General features: G+C 68.3%; 1 protein-coding gene across 5 annotated transcripts in view; it reads left to right on the top strand.

Moving 5' to 3' along the window:
- PLXNA3 (plexin A3) overlaps nt 1-16,631 on the top strand; it is a 49,168-nt gene that overhangs the window by 16,708 nt on the left and 15,829 nt on the right. For 4 of the 5 annotated variants that reach the window (XM_075916561.1, XM_075916557.1, XM_075916556.1 and 1 more), the window contains 12 exons: nt 1,525-1,670; nt 1,817-1,937; nt 2,439-2,575; nt 2,715-2,915; nt 3,809-3,902; nt 4,001-4,240; nt 5,181-5,324; nt 5,554-5,788; nt 9,191-9,330; nt 10,010-10,266; nt 11,125-11,191; nt 13,756-13,902. In XM_075916561.1, coding sequence (XP_075772676.1) covers nt 1,525-1,670; nt 1,817-1,937; nt 2,439-2,575; nt 2,715-2,915; nt 3,809-3,902; nt 4,001-4,240; nt 5,181-5,324; nt 5,554-5,788; nt 9,191-9,330; nt 10,010-10,266; nt 11,125-11,191; nt 13,756-13,902 — 1,929 coding nt within the window. The remainder of the gene's footprint in view (nt 1-1,524; nt 1,671-1,816; nt 1,938-2,438; nt 2,576-2,714; nt 2,916-3,808; nt 3,903-4,000; nt 4,241-5,180; nt 5,325-5,553; nt 5,789-9,190; nt 9,331-10,009; nt 10,267-11,124; nt 11,192-13,755; nt 13,903-16,631) is intronic. The other variant, XM_075916560.1, reaches the window with a different exon arrangement.

Here is a 16,631-nt window from a genome sequence, read left to right as displayed (position 1 = left end):
GGCAACGCCCCCTCTGTGCCACCCTCCCGTCACCCAGGCAACGCCCCCTCTGTGCCGCCCTCCCATCACCCAGGCAACGCCCCCTCTGTGCCACCCCCCATCACCCAGGCAACGCTCCCTCTGTGCCTCCCTCCCATCACCCAGGCAACGCCCCCTCTGTGCCACCCCCCATCACCCAGGCAACGCCTCTGTGCGGCCCTCCCATCACCCAGGCAACGCCCCCTCTGTGCCACGCCCCATCACCCAGGCAACGCCCCCTCTGTGCCACGCCCCATCACCCAGGCAACGCCCCCTCTGTGCCGCCCCCCCATCACCCAGGCAACGCTCCCTCTGTGCCGCCCTCCCATCACCCAGGCAACGCCCCCTCTGTGCCACCCCCCATCACCCAGGCAACGCCTCTGTGCGGCCCTCCCATCACCCAGGCAACGCCCCCTCTGTGCCACCCCCCCATCACCCAGGCAACGCCCCCTCTGTGCCACCCCCCCATCACCCAGGCAACGCCCCCTCTGTGCCACCCCCCCATCACCCAGGCAACGCTCCCTCTGTGCCGCCCTCCCATCACCCAGGCAACGCCCCCTCTGTGCCACCCCCCATCACCCAGGCAACGCCTCTGTGCGGCCCTCCCATCACCCAGGCAACGCCCCCTCTGTGCCACGCCCCATCACCCAGGCAACGCCCCCTCTGTGCCACGCCCCATCACCCAGGCAACGCCCCCTCTGTGCCACGCCCCATCACCCAGGCAACGCCCCCTCTGTGCCACCCTCCCATCACCCAGGCAACGCCCCCTCTGTGCGGCCCTCCCATCACCCAGGCAACGCCCCCTCTGTGCCGCCCCCCCATCACCCAGGCAACGCCCCCTCTGTGCCACCCCCCCATCACCCAGGCAACGCCCCCTCTGTGCCACCCTCCCATCACCCAGGTAACACCCCCTGTCCCACTCCTCCCTGCATCACCCAGGTAACGCCCCCTCCGTGCCACCCCCCATTACCCAGGCAACGCCCCCTCTGTGCCACCCCCCATCACCCAGGTAACACCCCCTGTCCCGCCCCTCCCTGCATCACCCAGGCAACGCCCCCTCCGTGCTACCCCCCCATTACCCAGGCAACGCCCCATCTGTGCCACCCCCCATCACCCAGGTAACACCCCCTGTCCCGCCCCTCCCTGCATCACCCAGGCAACGCCCTCTCCGTGCCGCCCCCCCATCATCCAGGCAACGCCCCATCTGTGCCACCCCCCCATCACCCAGGCAACGCCTGCTCTGTGCGGCCCCCCCATCACCCAGGCAACGCCCCCTCTGTCCTGCTCCCTCCCCACCCCACCCCTCAGTGCCCTGGTAACAGCACCCCCTGTGCTGCCTGGGTAGCGCGCCCCCTCCCCTCCCGTGACTGGGCCTCGGGGGCCTCTGGAACCCACCGCCATCTGTGGCCAGGGCTGTCTCTGCTGCAGACCCCCCCATCCCTGACTCGGGGGCTGGAGTGGGGGAGGCCTGGGGGTCTCTGTCCCCCTGACCCGTGACTCCCCCAGGTGGTGCCGGCGGCTGGGCCCAAGGAGGGCGGGACCCTGGTGACAGTCGAGGGCGAGAACTTGGGGCTGCAGGTACAGGAGGTCGGGGTGCGCGTGGCCGGGGTGCGCTGCAACTCGCTGCCGGGCCTCTACGTCCCCGCCCAGAGGTGAGGGGAACCAAGGACATGGGGCCTGGGATGTGTAGGGCAGGGGTGCAGAGATATGGGGGGCTGGCAGGTGGGGGCAGGGACATGGGGGGCTGGGACATGGGGGCTGGCGGGCACGGACTTGGGCTAATGCCCCGTGTCCATAGGCTGGTGTGCGAGATGGAGGAGTCACTGGTGCCCGACCCCCCGCCCGGCCCCGTGGAGGTCTGCGTTGGCGACTGCAGTGTGGACTTCCGGGCCCGTTCCTCGAGTCCCTTCACCTTCGTGGTACTGGGGGGCCATGGAATGACCCCAGGGAGTAGGCGGAGGATGGAGGGAGTCATGGGGGACAGTGGTGTGACCCAGGGAGCAGGGGGGCCATGGCCGGAAGTGGGGTGACCCTTGAAGGTAGCTGGGAGACAGAGAGCAGGTCAGTGGGGTGACCCTTGAGATATGAGGGGCAGGGGACCCATGGGGGCAGTGACCTCAGGGATCAGGGGGCATGGTGGGAAATGGGGTGATCCTGGAAGTATATGGGGGGCAGGGGAGCTGTGGGGGCAGTGGAGGTGACCTCAGGGAGCAGGGGGGCTGTCGCAGGAAGTGGGGTGACTCCTGGGGATAGGGGAGCCGTGGGGGCAGTGGTGTGACCCCAGGGGCAGGAAGGCTATGGGGAGTAGCTGAGGGGACCAGGGGCCGGGGGGGGGGGGGGGGGGGGCTGGCTGGTGGGTGCAGTGGGCCTGTGGGGATCTGCGCATGCATTTACCCCCATACCTGCTGTCTGACTTTCAGACCCCCACACTGCAAGGGCTCAGCCCCACAGGGGGGCCGGTGTCAGGGGGAACCCACATCACCATCACTGGGACCCATCTGGATGCTGGGAGCAACGTGAACATCTCCATGCAGGGGGCGCCCTGCCAGCTGCTCCGGTACTGGCCTGGGGGCAGAAGTGGGAGGGGCAGGATGGGAGGGTATGAGGGGGTGTGGCAGGGCAGGCACCGGTGGGGCTGGGGGCAGAAGGTAATGAGGGGTGATGGGGAGGCGTCTCTCATTCTCTTCTCCTGGCAGGAGGGGACCTGGGGAAATCGTCTGCCTGACCCCCCCATCTGCTCTGGGACCTGGCCCAGCCCCACTCAGTGTCCACATCGACCGTGCCAGCCTGGGCCTCCCCGACCCTCTCAATGGCACCACCAGCCCCCCCAGCCTGAGCTTCCGCTACACCCCTGACCCGGCTGTCACCCACGTTGAGCCCCAGTGGAGCATCGCCAAGTAAGAAGTCTTTGTGGTCCCGAGACCTGCAGGGCCCCCTGCGCGTCCTGCCTGTGGCCCTCAGCCCCCGGGCATCCTCCCTGTGGCCCTCAACCCCTGGGCATCCTCCTTGCAGCCCCCAGGTGCCCTCCTTGCGGCCCCCAACCCCCGGGCTCCCTCCCTGTGGCCCCCAGCTCCCACACACGCTCCCTGCAGCCCTCAGCCCCATTCATTGTCCTCTGCCCCCTGCAGCCTCCTGTCATCAAGCTGTGGGGGAGCCACCGGGCCCTCCTCCCCCACAGCCTGGCACGGGGCTCAGCTGGCAGGAGCACAGCGGAGGCTGAGAGGACAGGGACACAGCGTAGAACAGATCTGTCAGCACTGGCACCAGGAGCAGCCAGGACCCTGCCCCCCAAGCCAGCTCCTGGTCTCAGCCCCCCTGCCCGACCTTTGCCCTGCTTCCTGGTTGCCCCCTCCCAAGTTCTATGAAGGGCCTTGGCCAGTGTGTATGTGGGGGAGGCTGTCGCCCCGAAATCCCAGGGAAACTGAGGTGCGTACACGGGACAGTGTAACAGCCATGGCGTGGAGAATTAAATCCCCTTTGTCACACCAGGGCATCAGAGGAACAGCACCGCTGGCTCGGCATGGCCTCTCCCTCGGCCTCCAGGACCAGCCTGGGCTGGGCGGGGTCCCTAGGCACTGTGAGATGGGGTCCGTGGGTGGAGGGGCCGTGCAGAGCTGGGCAGAGGAATGTGGGGGTCATGGGAGTGGGGGCGGGGCAGAGGGTGTCCGAGGGAGGCTGGGCAAAATGTGGACTGTTCCCAGGGCCATGATTGGGGCAGATGTCACAGCCAGGCCCACCCCCAAGAGCAGTGTCCCCCTGGGGGCTGATCTCTTCCCCCCCCCTTTTCCAGTGGCAGCACCAGCCTGACGGTGACTGGGACCCGCCTGCTAAGTGTCCAGGAGCCGCGTGTCCGAGCAGTGTATGGGGGAATCGAAACCGTCAACGTGAGTTGTGCCCTGTGGTGAGGCCACCTGGGGCGGATCAGCCTCCCCTGGCTTGTGCCCCCTTGTCCCTCCCCCACTGACCCTCTGCCTCTCCCCAGAGCTGCCAGGTGCTGAACGACTCCCTCATGCTGTGCCAGGCGCCCGGCATCCTGTCGGGGGGGCCTCCCCTGCCCGCGGGGGGGGCCTCCCCTGATGAGTTTGGCTTCTTGCTGGACCATGTGCAGGCGGCACGAACCCTCAACCACTCAGCCTTCACCTACTACCCTGACCCCCAGGTGGAGCCCTTCAGCCCCACCGGCGTCTTGGAGGTGAAACCCGGCTCCCATGTCGTCCTCAAGGTATGGTGGGCTGGCAGGGGCTGCGGGGTGGGGGTGAGGGGCCCCGGCGGGGGGGGGAGGCAGGGCTGAGCTGGCAGGGGCTGCAGGGTGGGGGTGAGGGGCCCCGGCGGGGGGGGGCAGGGCTGAGCTGGCAGGGGCTGCGGGGTGGGGGTGAGGGGCCCCGGCGGGGGGGGGCAGGGCTGACCTGGCATGGGCTGCGGGGTGGGAGTGAGGGGCACTGGCGGGGGGGCGAGGGCTGCAGGGTGGGAGTGAGGGGACCAGCAGGGTGGGGGCAGGGCTGAGCTGGCAGGGGCTGCGGGGTGGGAGTGAGGGGCACTGGCGGGGGGGCGAGGGCTGCGGGTTGGGGGTGAGGGGCCCCGGCGGGGAGGGGCAGGGCTGAGCTGGCAGGGGCTGCGGGGTGGGGGTGAGGGGCCCCGGCGGGGGGGGCAGGGCTGAGCTGGCAGAGGCTGCGGGGTGGGGGTGAGGGGCCCCGGCAGGTGGGCAGGGCTGAGCTGGCAGGGGCTGCGGGGTGGGAGTGAGGGGCCCCAGTGGGGGGGGCAGGGCTGAGCTGGCAGGGGCTTCAGGGTGGGGGTGAGGGGCACTGGCGGGGGGGGCGAGGGCTGCAGGGTGGGAGTGAGGGGACCAGCAGGGTGGGGGCAGGGCTGAGCTGGCAGGGGCTGCGGGATGGGAGTGAGGGGCACTGGCGGGGGGGCAAGGGCTGCAGGGTGGGAGTGAGGGGACCAGCAGGGTGGGGGCAGAGCTGAGCTGGCAGGGGCTGCGGGGTGGGAGTGAGGGGCACTGGCGGGGGGGTGAGGGCTGCGGGGTGGGGGTGAGGGGCCCCGGCGGGGGGGGGGCAGGGCTGACCTGGCAGGGGCTGCAGGGTGGAAGAGAGTCCCCATTGGTACGGTGCTTGCCCCAGATACCTGGCTCTGATCTCGCCCAGCCTTTCCTTGCTCCCCAGGGCAGGAATCTGATCCCGGCGGCAGCTGGGGGGGCCCGTCTGAACTACACGGTGCTCATCGGGAGCGAGCCCTGTGCACTGACTGTGTCGGAGACACAGCTGCTTTGCGACTCTCCCCGCCAGACTGGGGAGCAGCCAGTCACGGTGGGTAGCTTGGGGGTTCGTGCTGTTTGAGACAGCCCCTGGCTTTGTGGGGTGACATGTACGGGTGTTGGGTAAAGGTGGGCTTGGGGGGCAGTCAGTGGGGGCTGGGAGGAGGTTGTCTCATTGGCTGCATGGGGTTGGGCTCCGTTGCAGTTCTGGGATGGGTGCCTTCGAGTCATCCCCCCCCACGTGCTGGGACCCCCTCATCTTAACCCGTCTCCCGTTGCAGATCCTGGTGGGGGGCCTTTCCTTCATGCCTGGCACCTTGCACATCTACCGCGAGGCAGCCCTGCCGCTGGGGGCACTGGCAGGGCTGGGCGCCGGGGGCTCCTTGCTGCTGCTGGCCATTATCGGGGTGCTAGTCGCCTACAAGCGCAAGACGCGCGATGCGGACCGGACTCTCAAGCGGCTGCAGCTGCAGATGGACAATCTGGAGTCACGTGTGGCCCTGGAGTGCAAGGAGGGTGAGGACCAGGGCAGGGGTGGCTGGAGGTAGGAGGGTCTAAGGAGGGGGGCCACGGGTAGGAGGGTAGGGCATAGGGAGTGAGGCAGCGGGAAGGAGGGAATAGGAAGGGGGGCGGGTAGGGTGTAGGGAGTGAGGCAGCGGGAAGGAGGAAATAGGAAGGGGGGCGGGTAGGGTGTAGGGAGTGAGGCAGCGGGAAGGAGGGAATAGGAAGGGGGGCGGGTAGGGCGTAGGGAGTGAGGCAGCGGGAAGGAGGGAATAGGAAGGGGGGCGGGTAGGGCGTAGGGAGTGAGGCAGCGGGAAGGAGGGAATAGGAAGGGGGGCGGGTAGGGTGTAGGGAGTGGGGCTGCAGGAAGGAGGGAATAGGAAGGGGGGCGGGTAGGGTGTAGGGAGTGGGGCTGCAGGAAGGAGGGAATAGGAAGGGGGGCGGGTAGGGTGTAGGGAGTGAGGCAGCAGGAAGGAGGGAATAGGAAGGGGGCGGCGGGTAGGGTGTAGGGAGTGAGGCACCGGGAAGGAGGAAATAGGAAGGGGGGCGGCTAGGGTGTAGGGAGTGGGGCTGCGGGAAGGAGGGAATAGGAAGGGGGCGGCGGGTAGGGTGTAGGGAGTGAGGCAGCGGGAAGGATGGAATAGGAAGGAGGGGTGGGTACGGCGTAGGGAGTGAGGCAGCGGGAAGGATGGAATAGGAAGGGGGGGCGGGTAGGGTGTAGGGAGTGAGGCAGCGGGAAGGAGGGAATAGGAAGGGGGGCGGGTAGGGTGTACGGAGTGAGGCAGCGGGAAGGAGGGAATAGGAAGGGGGGCGGGTAGGGTGTAGGGAGTGGGGCTGCGGGAAGGAGGGAATAGGAAGGGGGCGGCGGGTAGGGTGTAGGGAGTGAGGCAGCGGGAAGGAGGGAATAGGAAGGGGGGCGGGTAGGGTGTAGGGAGTGAGGCAGCGGGCAGGAGGGTGCAGGGAGTGAGGCAGCGGGGAGGAGGGAATAGGCAGGGGGGCAGGTAGGGTGTAGGGAGTGAGGCAGCGGGCAGGAGGGTGCAGGGAGTGAGGCAGCGGGGCGGAGGGAATAGGAAGGGCGGCGGGTAGGGTGTAGGGAGTGAGGCAGCGGGAAGGAGGGTGTAGGGAGTGTGGCAGCGGGAAGGAGGGAATAGGAAGGGGCGGCGGGTAGGGTGTAGGGAGTGAGGCAGCGGGAAGGAGGGAATAGGAAGGGAGGGCGGGTAGGGCTTAGGGAGGGGGGCAGCAGGAAGGAGGGACTAGGAAGGGGGGCAGGTAGGGTGTAGGGAGTGAGGCAGCGGGAAGGAGGGAATAGGAAGGGCGGCGGGTAGGGTGTAGGGAGTGAGGCAGCGGGAAGAAGGGAATAGGAAGGGGCGGCGGGTAGGGTGTAGGGAGTGAGGAACGGGAAGGAGGGTGCAGGGAGTGAGGCAGCGGGGAGGAGGTCATAGGAAGGGGGGGCGGGTAGGGCTTAGGGAGGGGGGCAGCAGGAAGGAGGGAATAGGAAGGGGGGCAGGTAGGGTGTAGGGAGGGGGGCTGCAGGAAGGAGGGAATAGGAAGGGGCGGCAGGTAGGGTGTAGGGAGTGAGGCAGCGGGAAGGAGGGAATAGGAAGGGCGGCGGGTAGGGTGTAGGGAGTGAGGCAGCGGGAAGGAGGGAATAGGAAGGGCGGCGGGTAGGGTGTAGGGAGTGAGGCAGCGGGAAGGAGGGTGCAGGGAGTGAGGCAGCGGGAAGGAGGGTGCAGGGAGTGAGGCAGCGGGAAGGAGGGTGTAGGGAGTGAGGCAGCGGGGAGGAGGGAATAGGAAGGGGGCGGCGGGTAGGGTGCAGGGAGTGAGGCAGCGGGAAGGAGGGAATAGGAAGGGGGGCGGGTAGGGTGCAGGGAGTGAGGCAGCGGGCAGGAGGGTGCAGGGAGTGAGGCAGCGGGGAGGAGGGAATAGGAAGGGGGGCGGGTAGGGTGTAGGGAGTGAGGCAGCGGGCAGGAGGGTGCAGGGAGTGAGGCAGCGGGGAGGAGGGTATAGGAAGGGCGGCGGGTAGGGTGTAGGGAGTGAGGCAGCGGGAAGGAGGGAATAGGAAGGGCGGCGGGTAGGGTGTAGGGAGTGAGGCAGCGGGAAGGAGGGAATAGGAAGGGCGGCGGGTAGGGTGTAGGGAGTGAGGCAGCGGGAAGGAGGGTGTAGGGAGTGTGGCAGCGGGAAGGAGGGTGCAGGGAGTGAGGCAGCGGGAAGGAGGGTGTAGCGAGTGAGGCAGCGGGAAGGAGGGAATAGGAAGGGGGGCGGGTAGGGTGCAGGGAGTGAGGCAGCGGGAAGGAGGGAATAGGAAGGGGGGCGGGTAGGGTGCAGGGAGTGAGGCAGCGGGCAGGAGGGTGCAGGGAGTGAGGCAGCGGGGAGGAGGGAATAGGAAGGGGGGCGGGTAGGGTGTAGGGAGTGAGGCAGCGGGCAGGAGGGTGCAGGGAGTGAGGCAGCGGGGAGGAGGGAATAGGCAGGGGGGCAGGTAGGGTGCAGGGAGTGAGGCAGCGGGCAGGAGGGTGTAGGGAGTGTGGCAGCGGGAAGGAGGGTGCAGGGAGTGAGGCAGCGGGAAGGAGGGAATAGGAAGGGGGGCGGGTAGGGTGCAGGGAGTGAGGCAGCGGGCAGGAGGGTGCAGGGAGTGAGGCAGCGGGGAGGAGGGAATAGGCAGGGGGGCGGGTAGGGTGTAGGGAGTGAGGCAGCGGGGAGGAGGGAATAGGAAGGGGGGCGGGTAGGGTGTAGGGAGTGAGGCAGCGGGGAGGAGGGAATAGGAAGGGGGGCGGGTAGGGTGTAGGGAGTGAGGCAGCGGGGAGGAGGGAATAGGCAGGGGGGCAGGTAGGGTGTAGGGAGTGAGGCAGCGGGCAGGAGGGTGCAGGGAGTGAGGCAGCGGGGCGGAGGGAATAGGAAGGGGGGCGAGTAGGGTGCAGGGAGTGAGGCAGCGGGCAGGAGGGTGTAGGGAGTGTGGCAGCGGGATGGAGGGTGCAGGGAGTGAGGCAGCGGGATGGAGGGTGCAGGGAGTGAGGCAGCGGGAAGGAGGGAATAGGCAGGGGGGCGGGTAGGGTGCAGGGAGTGAGGCAGCGGGCAGGAGGGTGTAGGGAGTGAGGCAGCGGGATGGAGGGTGCAGGGAGTGAGGCAGCGGGAAGGAGGGAATAGGAAGGGGGGCGGGTAGGGTGCAGGGAGTGAGGCAGCAGGATGGAGGGTGCAGGGAGTGAGGCAGCGGGAAGGAGGGAATAGGCAGGGGGGCGGGTAGGGTGCAGGGAGTGAGGCAGCGGGCAGGAGGGTGCAGGGAGTGAGGCAGCGGGGAGGAGGGAATAGGCAGGGGGGCGGGTAGGGTGCAGGGAGTGAGGCTGCGGGAAGGAGGGAATGGGGGGGGCGGGAGAGGCTGGATGCAGGGCAGGGGAGCTCACGGGTGCCTCCTCCACCCGCCAGCCTTCGCAGAGTTGCAGACTGACATTAACGAGCTGACTAGCAACCTGGCGGGGGTGAAGATCCCGTTCCTGGACTACCGGACATACGCCCTCCGGGTGCTCTTCCCCGTCCAGCTGCCCCCCCTGCTGTGCCAGGCCCACGTGAGCAGGGCAGGGTGGGGCAGTGCCGGTGTTTCGTGTGTGGGAAGCCCATGGGTCCGGTGTGACGCAAGTTGGTCTTACTGGCCAGGCCAGCCCGACTGACTGCGGAGTCGGCTTCTTGCTGATGGCAATTTGAGGCTCCTCCGAGTGCAGTGGCAAGCCCCTCGCTTTGTCCCTGCCAGGTCCCATGGGAGGCCGGGGGTGCAGTGGCAGCTGCAGTCATAGGAGGCGTTAGTCTGGGTTTTCCAGAGCTGCCAGGCTGCCCCTGTCTCTGCCGGTCTCCAGGGTTCCTCAATGCTGCTAATGCAGTTCAGCCTCAGACAACGGCTGTTCCCTTGTTATCTTCAAGACTCCCACTTGATCACCTGGGCTCTGTGCTGCTGTCCCGCTCCTGGGCAGTTTCTCAGTCACTAGAGGAGGAGCAGTAAGGAAGGGATCTCGCAGGCCGTAGTGTGGGACGCAGACAAGGGCACACCTTGATCTGTAGCCCTAGCAGGGAGCAAGGCCTTCCAGTAGCTGCTGTCTGGCGACAGAAGCCGACAACTTACAAGCAAGTCCCTATGCATCCAATTACGTACCCTATGGAGAGTCCTCTAACCAATGCTGAAATACATGGGGAGGGTGGGGGCAGGGCTGGGGCAGGGCCACAGAGCTCCGGTCTCACCCCATGGCCCCTCAGGTGCCTCCCGGGGCGGAACGGGGCCTGCGGCTCTTCGGGCAGCTGCTTCAGTGCCGGCCCTTCCTGCTGACCTTCATCCATGCACTGGAGGGGCAGCGTGGCTTCTCCATGCGGGACCGCGGAGCCGTGGCCTCCCTCACGCTGGTGGCCCTGCAGGGCCGGCTGGACTACGCCACCCGCGTCCTCAAGCAGCTGCTGGCTGACCTCATTGAGAAGAACCTGCAGAATCGGGCTCACCCCAAGCTGCTGCTGCGCAGGTGCGGCCCGGGGACCCACAACTGCCCTAGGACCCCTCTGGAAACATCAATCTCAATTCCCCTGGAACCTTCTGTCACCATGGTGGGGAGTCCCCTTCCCTGCCCCCCCCAACCAGATGTGGGGCTCAGCCGGCAGGAACGGACTCCTCAGCACCGGCCCCAGGAGCCGCCAGGACAGCCCAGGCCAGGGCCCTGCCCCCTCCCTGCCCCCCAAGTCAGCTGAGACCCCCCCTCACCCACTCAGCAGTCTCCTCTCCCCCTGCCCAGCCTTTCCCAGGCACAAGGTGTCATTTGGCTGTCCCAGGCTCAGGGTACGAAGGGCCTCGGGCACTGTATGTGGGGGAGTCTGCCACCCGGAAATCCCCATCCAGGAGTTGGTGCAGTGTCTAGGGAAACTGAGGCGCACACAGGGTTACTATAAGACAGCAGAACTCATTCAACATACCGAGGTGAATAAAATCCCCACTTCACCGTCTAACTCTCCCTGGACCCCAAAATTCCCCTCAGATGCTGAATCTGCCATGGAACCCTCCACGACCCTCACACTCCCCTGGGACTCCCCTGCCCCCCTCTCCACCGGGTTCCCCTGGCATTCCCTAACTTCCCTGGGACCCCTGAACCTCCATGACCCTCCCACTTCTAAATTCCCCCTTGAACCTCCAGTTCAGCTGCCTCCTGCCCCTGGAACCACTATGGGACCTCCTCTGTGGTCCTGAGACCTCTAGCCTCAGTGGGGCCCCCATTTCCTGGACCCCCACACTGCCATGGGGTCCTGCTGAGCCATGTCATCTCTTGGTGAGCCCCCCCCAAAACCCCAGTGACCTGGACACCTGGGTCCCCTCTTCTCCCCTCCCCTAGGACGGAGTCTGTGGCTGAGAAGATGCTGACGAACTGGTTCACCTTCCTGTTGCATCGGTTCCTCAGGGTGAGATGGGGATCAGAAGCCCAGACACTTGGGTTCTTGCACTGGCTGGGGGGAGGAGGGATGGGAAACCGGATGCCTGGGTTCTGTTGCTGGGTTGGGGGGGACAGGAGCCCGGACACCCGGGTTCCGTTACTGGGTTGGGGGGGACGGGAGCCCGGACGCCCGGGTTCCGTTACTGGGTTGGGGGGGACGGGAGCCCGGACGCCTGGGTTCCGTTACTGGGTTGGGGGGGACGGGAGCCCAGTCACCCGGGTTCCGTTGCTGGGTTGGGGGGGACGGGAGCCCGGACGCCTGGGTTCTGTTACTGCCTGGGGGAGGAAGGGCGGGAGCCTGGACGCCTGGGCTCTGTTACTGGGTGGGGGGGGACGGGAGCCCGGACGCCTGGGTTCCGTTACTGGGTTGGGGGGGACGGGAGCCCGGACGCCCGGGTTCTGTTACTGGGTTGGGGGGGACGGGAGCCCGGACGCCTGGGTTCCGTTACTGGGTTTCAGAGGATGGGAGCCCGGATGCCCGGGTTCCGTTGCTGGGTTGGGGGGGGACGGGAGCCCGGACGCCTGGGTTCTGTTACTGCCTGGGGGAGGAAGGGCGGGAGCCCAGACGCCTGGGTTCTGTTACTGGGTTGGGGGGGGACGGGAGCCCGGACGCCTGGGTTCCGTTACTGGGTTGGGGGGGACGGGAGCCCGGACGCCTGGGTTCCGTTACTGGGTTGGGGGGGACGGGAGCCCGGACGCCTGGGTTCTGTTACTGGGTGGGGGGGGGACGGGAGCCCGGACGCCTGGGTTCTGTTACTGCCTGGGGGAGGAAGGGCGGGAGCCCGGACGCCTGGGTTCTGTTACTGCCTGGGGGAGGAAGGGCGGGAGCCCGGACGCCCGGGTTCCATTACTGGGTTGGGGGGGACGGGAGCCCGGACGCCTGGGTTCCGTTACTGGGTTTCAGAGGATGGGAGCCCGGACGCCCGGGTTCCGTTACTGGGTTGGGGGGGACGGGAGCCCAGACACCCGGGTTCCGTTGCTGGGTTGGGGGGGGGGAAGGAAGCCCGGATGCCTGGGTTCTGTTACTGCCTGGGGGAGGAAGGGCGGGAGCCCGGACGCCTGGGTTCTGTTACTGTGTTGGGGGTGGGACGGGAGCCCGGACGCCTGGGTTCTGTTACTGCCTGGGGGAGGAAGGGCGGGAGCCCGGACGCCTGGGTTCTGTTACTGGGTTGGGGTGGACGGGAGCCCGGACGCCTGGGTTCCGTTACTGGGTTGGGGGGGGGACGGGAGCCCGGACGCCTGGGTTCTGTTACTGCCTGGGGGAGGAAGGGCGGGAGCCCGGACGCCTGGGTTCTGTTACTGGGTTGGGGGGGACGGGAGCCTGGACGCCTGGGTTCCGTTACTGGGTTGGGGGGGGACGGGAGCCCGGACGCCTGGGTTCTGTTACTGCCAGGGGGAGGAAGGGCGGGAGCCCGGACGCCTGGGTTCTGTTACTGGGTTGGGGGGGACGGGAGCCCAGACACCCGGGTTCCGTTACTGGGTTGGGGGGACGGGAGCCCGGACGCCTGGGTTCTGTTACTGCCAGGGGGAGGAAGGGCGGGAGCCCGGACGCCTGGGTTCTGTTACTGGGTTGGGGGGGACGGGAGCCCAGACACCCGGGTTCCGTTACTGGGTTGGGGGGACGGGAGCCCGGACGACTGGGTTCCGTTACTGGGTTGGGGGGGACGGGAGCCCGGACGCCCGGATTCCGTTACTGGGTTGGGGGGACGGGAGCCCGGACGCCCGGGTTCCGTTACTGGGTTGGGGGGGGACGGGAGCCCGGACGCCTGGGTTCTGTTACTGCCTGGGGGAGGAAGGGCGGGAGCCCGGACGCCTGGGTTCCGTTACTGGGTTGGGGGGGACGGGAGCCCTGACGCCCGGGTTCCGTTACTGGGTTGGGGGGGACGGGAGCCCAGACACCCGGGTTCCGTTACTGGGTTGGGGGGGACGGGAGCCCGGACGCCCGGGTTCCGTTACTGGGTTGGGGGGGGACGGGAGCCCGGACGCCTGGGTTCTGTTACTGCCTGGGGGAGGAAGGGCGGGAGCCCGGACGCCTGGGTTCCGTTACTGGGTTGGGAGGGACGGGAGCCCGGACGCCCGGGTTCCGTTACTGGGTTGGGGGGACGGGAGCCCAGACGCCCGGGTTCCGTTACTGGGTTGGGGGGGACGGGAGCCCGGACACCCGGGTTCCGTTACTGGGTTGGGGGGGACGGGAGCCCGGACGCCCGGGTTCCGTTACTGGGTTGGGGGGGACGGGAGCCCGGACGCCCGGGTTCCGTTGCTGGGTTGGGGGGGACGGGAGCCCAGATGCCCGGTTTCCGTTACTGGGTTGGGGGGGACGGGAGCCCGGACGCCTGGGTTCTGTTACTGCCTGGGGGAGGAAGGGCGGGAGCCCGGACGCCCGGGTTCCGTTACTGGGTTGGGGGGGACGGGAGCCCGGACGCCCGGGTTCCATTACTGGGTTGGGGGGACGGGAGCCCAGACGCCCGGGTTCCGTTACTGGGTTGGGGGGGACGGGAGCCCAGATGCCTGATTCTCACTGATGCTCCCCAGGAGTGCGCCGGGGAGCCGCTGTTCCTGTTGTTTTGCGCCATCAAGCAGCAGATGGAGAAGGGGCCGCTGGACGCGGTGAGCGGGGAAGCTCGCTACTCGCTGAGTGAGGACAAGCTACTCCGGCAGCAGATCGACTACAAGACTCTGGTCAGCGGGGTCAGGGGAGTGCAGATCCTGGGGGATGTGGGGCTGGAAGGGAGGGGCACGGGGAGTGGACGGGGGGAGGGCAGGAGTGGAGGCTGTTCCAGGAGCTCCAAGGAGTGATCCCCTCAGCCCACATGCATTCCCTGGGGCCCTTCCCTCCAACCCCGTGTCCCTGGCTGTGTCTCATTGGCAGCCCCCAAAGTCACACCAGCCCCCCTGCCAGCCGTACTGGGGGCAGTCGCAGGAGGCTCTTGGGTCAGCGCCCCATAGAAGGAGCGTACAGCAGGGGTCACACCTCTGTTAGGAACCCTGGCAGGAGGCATCTGAGCAGGACAGTGCCCCTTCCAAACTGGGAGGAGGCCCCCCAACCTGGCATCCCCCCAGACACTGCTCTGTGCCAGCCTGCCCCCAACCTGCCATCCCCCTAGACACTGCTCTGTGCCAGCCTGCCCCCCCGACCTGTCATCCCCCCAGACACTGCTCTGTGCCAGCCCGCCCCCAACCTGTCATCCCCCAGACACTGCTCTGTGCCATCCCGCCCCCAACCTGCCATCCCCCCAGACACTGCTCTGTGCCATCCCGCCCCCCCGACCTGTCATCCCCCCAGACACTGCTCTGTGCCATCCCGCCCCCAACCTGCCATCCCCCAGACACTGCCCTGTGCCAGCCCGCCCCCGACCTGCCATCCCCCCAGACACTGCCCTGTGCCAGCCCGCCCCCAACCTGCCATCCCCCTAGACACTGCTCTGTGCCAGCCTGCCCCCGACCTGCCATCCCCCCAGACACTGCTCTGTGCCAGCCCGCCCCCGACCTGTCATCCCCCCAGACACTGCTCTGTGCCAGCCCGCCCCCGACCTGCCATCCCCCCAGACACTGCCCTGTGCCAGCCCGCCCCCAACCTGCCATCCCCCCAGACACTGCCCTGTGCCAGCCCGCCCCCAACCTGCCATCCCCCTAGACACTGCTCTGTGCCATCCTGCCCCCCGACCTGCCATCCCCCAGACACTGCTCTGTGCCAGCCTGCCCCCCGACCTGCCATCCCCCAGACACTGCTCTGTGCCAGCCCGCCCCCCCGACCTGCCATCCCCCTAGACACTGCTCTGTGCCATCCCGCCCCCAACCTGCCATCCCCCTAGACACTGCCCTGTGCCAGCCCGCCCCCGACCTGCCATCCCCCTAGACACTGCCCTGTGCCATCCCGCCCCCAACCTGCCATCCCCCTAGACACTGCCCTGTGCCAGCCCGCCCCCCCGACCTGCCATCCCCCCAGACACTGCCCTGTGCCAGCCTGCCCCCAACCTGCCATCCCCCCAGACACTGCCCTGTGCCAGCCCGCCCCCCCGACCTGTCATCCCCCCAGACACTGCCCTGTGCCAGCCTGCCCCCAACCTGCCATCCCCCTAGACACTGCCCTGTGCCAGCCCGCCCCCCCGACCTGCCATCCCCCTAGACACTGCCCTGTGCCAGCCCGCCCCCCAACCTGCCATCCCCCTAGACACTGCCCTGTGCCAGCCCGCCCCCCCAACCTGCCATCCCCCTAGACACTGCCCTGTGCCAGCCCGCCCCCCCAACCTGCCATCCCCCCAGACACTGCCCTGTGCCAGCCTGCCCCCAACCTGCCATCCCCCTAGACACTGCTCTGTGCCAGCCCGCCCCCCCAACCTGCCATCCCCCCAGACACTGCTCTGTGCCAGCCCGCCCCCAACCTGCCATCCCCCTAGACACTGCTCTGTGCCAGCCCGCCCCCCCAACCTGCCATCCCCCCAGACACTGCTCTGTGCCAGCCTGCCCCCAACCTGCCATCCCCCTAGACACTGCTCTGTGCCAGCCCGCCCCCGACCTGCCATCCCCCCAGACACTGCTCTGTGCCAGCCTGCCCCCCGACCTGCCATCCCCCCAGACACTGCCCTGTGCCATCCCGCCCCCGACCTGCCATCCCCCCAGACACTGCTCTGTGCCAGCCTGCCCCCAACCTGCCATCCCCCTAGACACTGCTCTGTGCCAGCCCGCCCCCCGACCTGCCATCCCCCAGACACTGCTCTGTGCCAGCCTGCCCCCCGACCTGCCATCCCCCTAGACACTGCTCTGTGCCAGCCCGCCCCCAACCTGCCATCCCCCTAGACACTGCTCTGTGCCAGCCCGCCCCCGACCTGCCATCCCCCCAGACACTGCCCTGTGCCATCCCGCCCCCAACCTGCCATCCCCCTAGACACTGCCCTGTGCCAGCCCGCCCCCCCGACCTGCCATCCCCCCAGACACTGCCCTGTGCCAGCCTGCCCCCAACCTGCCATCCCCCCAGACACTGCCCTGTGCCAGCCCGCCCCCCCGACCTGCCATCCCCCCAGACACTGCCCTGTGCCAGCCTGCCCCCAACCTGCCATCCCCCTAGACACTGCCCTGTGCCAGCCCGCCCCCCCGACCTGCCATCCCCCTAGACACTGCCCTGTGCCAGCCCGCCCCCCCAACCTGCCATCCCCCTAGACACTGCCCTGTGCCAGCCCGCCCCCCCGACCTGACATCCCCCCAGACACTGCTCTGTGCCAGCCTGCCCCCAACCTGCCATCCCCCTAGACACTGCTCTGTGCCAGCCCGCCCCCCCGACCTGTCATCCCCCCAGACACTGCTCTGTGCCAGCCCGCCCCCCCGACCTGCCATCCCCCAGACACTGCCCTGTGCCAGCCCGACCCCTGACCTGCCATCCCCCCAGACACTGCTCTGTGCCAGCCTGCCCC

This window comes from Pelodiscus sinensis, unplaced genomic scaffold, assembly GCF_049634645.1.
Source record: "Pelodiscus sinensis isolate JC-2024 unplaced genomic scaffold, ASM4963464v1 ctg145, whole genome shotgun sequence".
Lineage (NCBI taxonomy): Eukaryota > Metazoa > Chordata > Testudines > Trionychidae > Pelodiscus > Pelodiscus sinensis.
The sequence above is the reverse complement of the archived record's forward strand: the minus strand, read 5'-3'. Positions and strand labels throughout refer to the sequence as shown.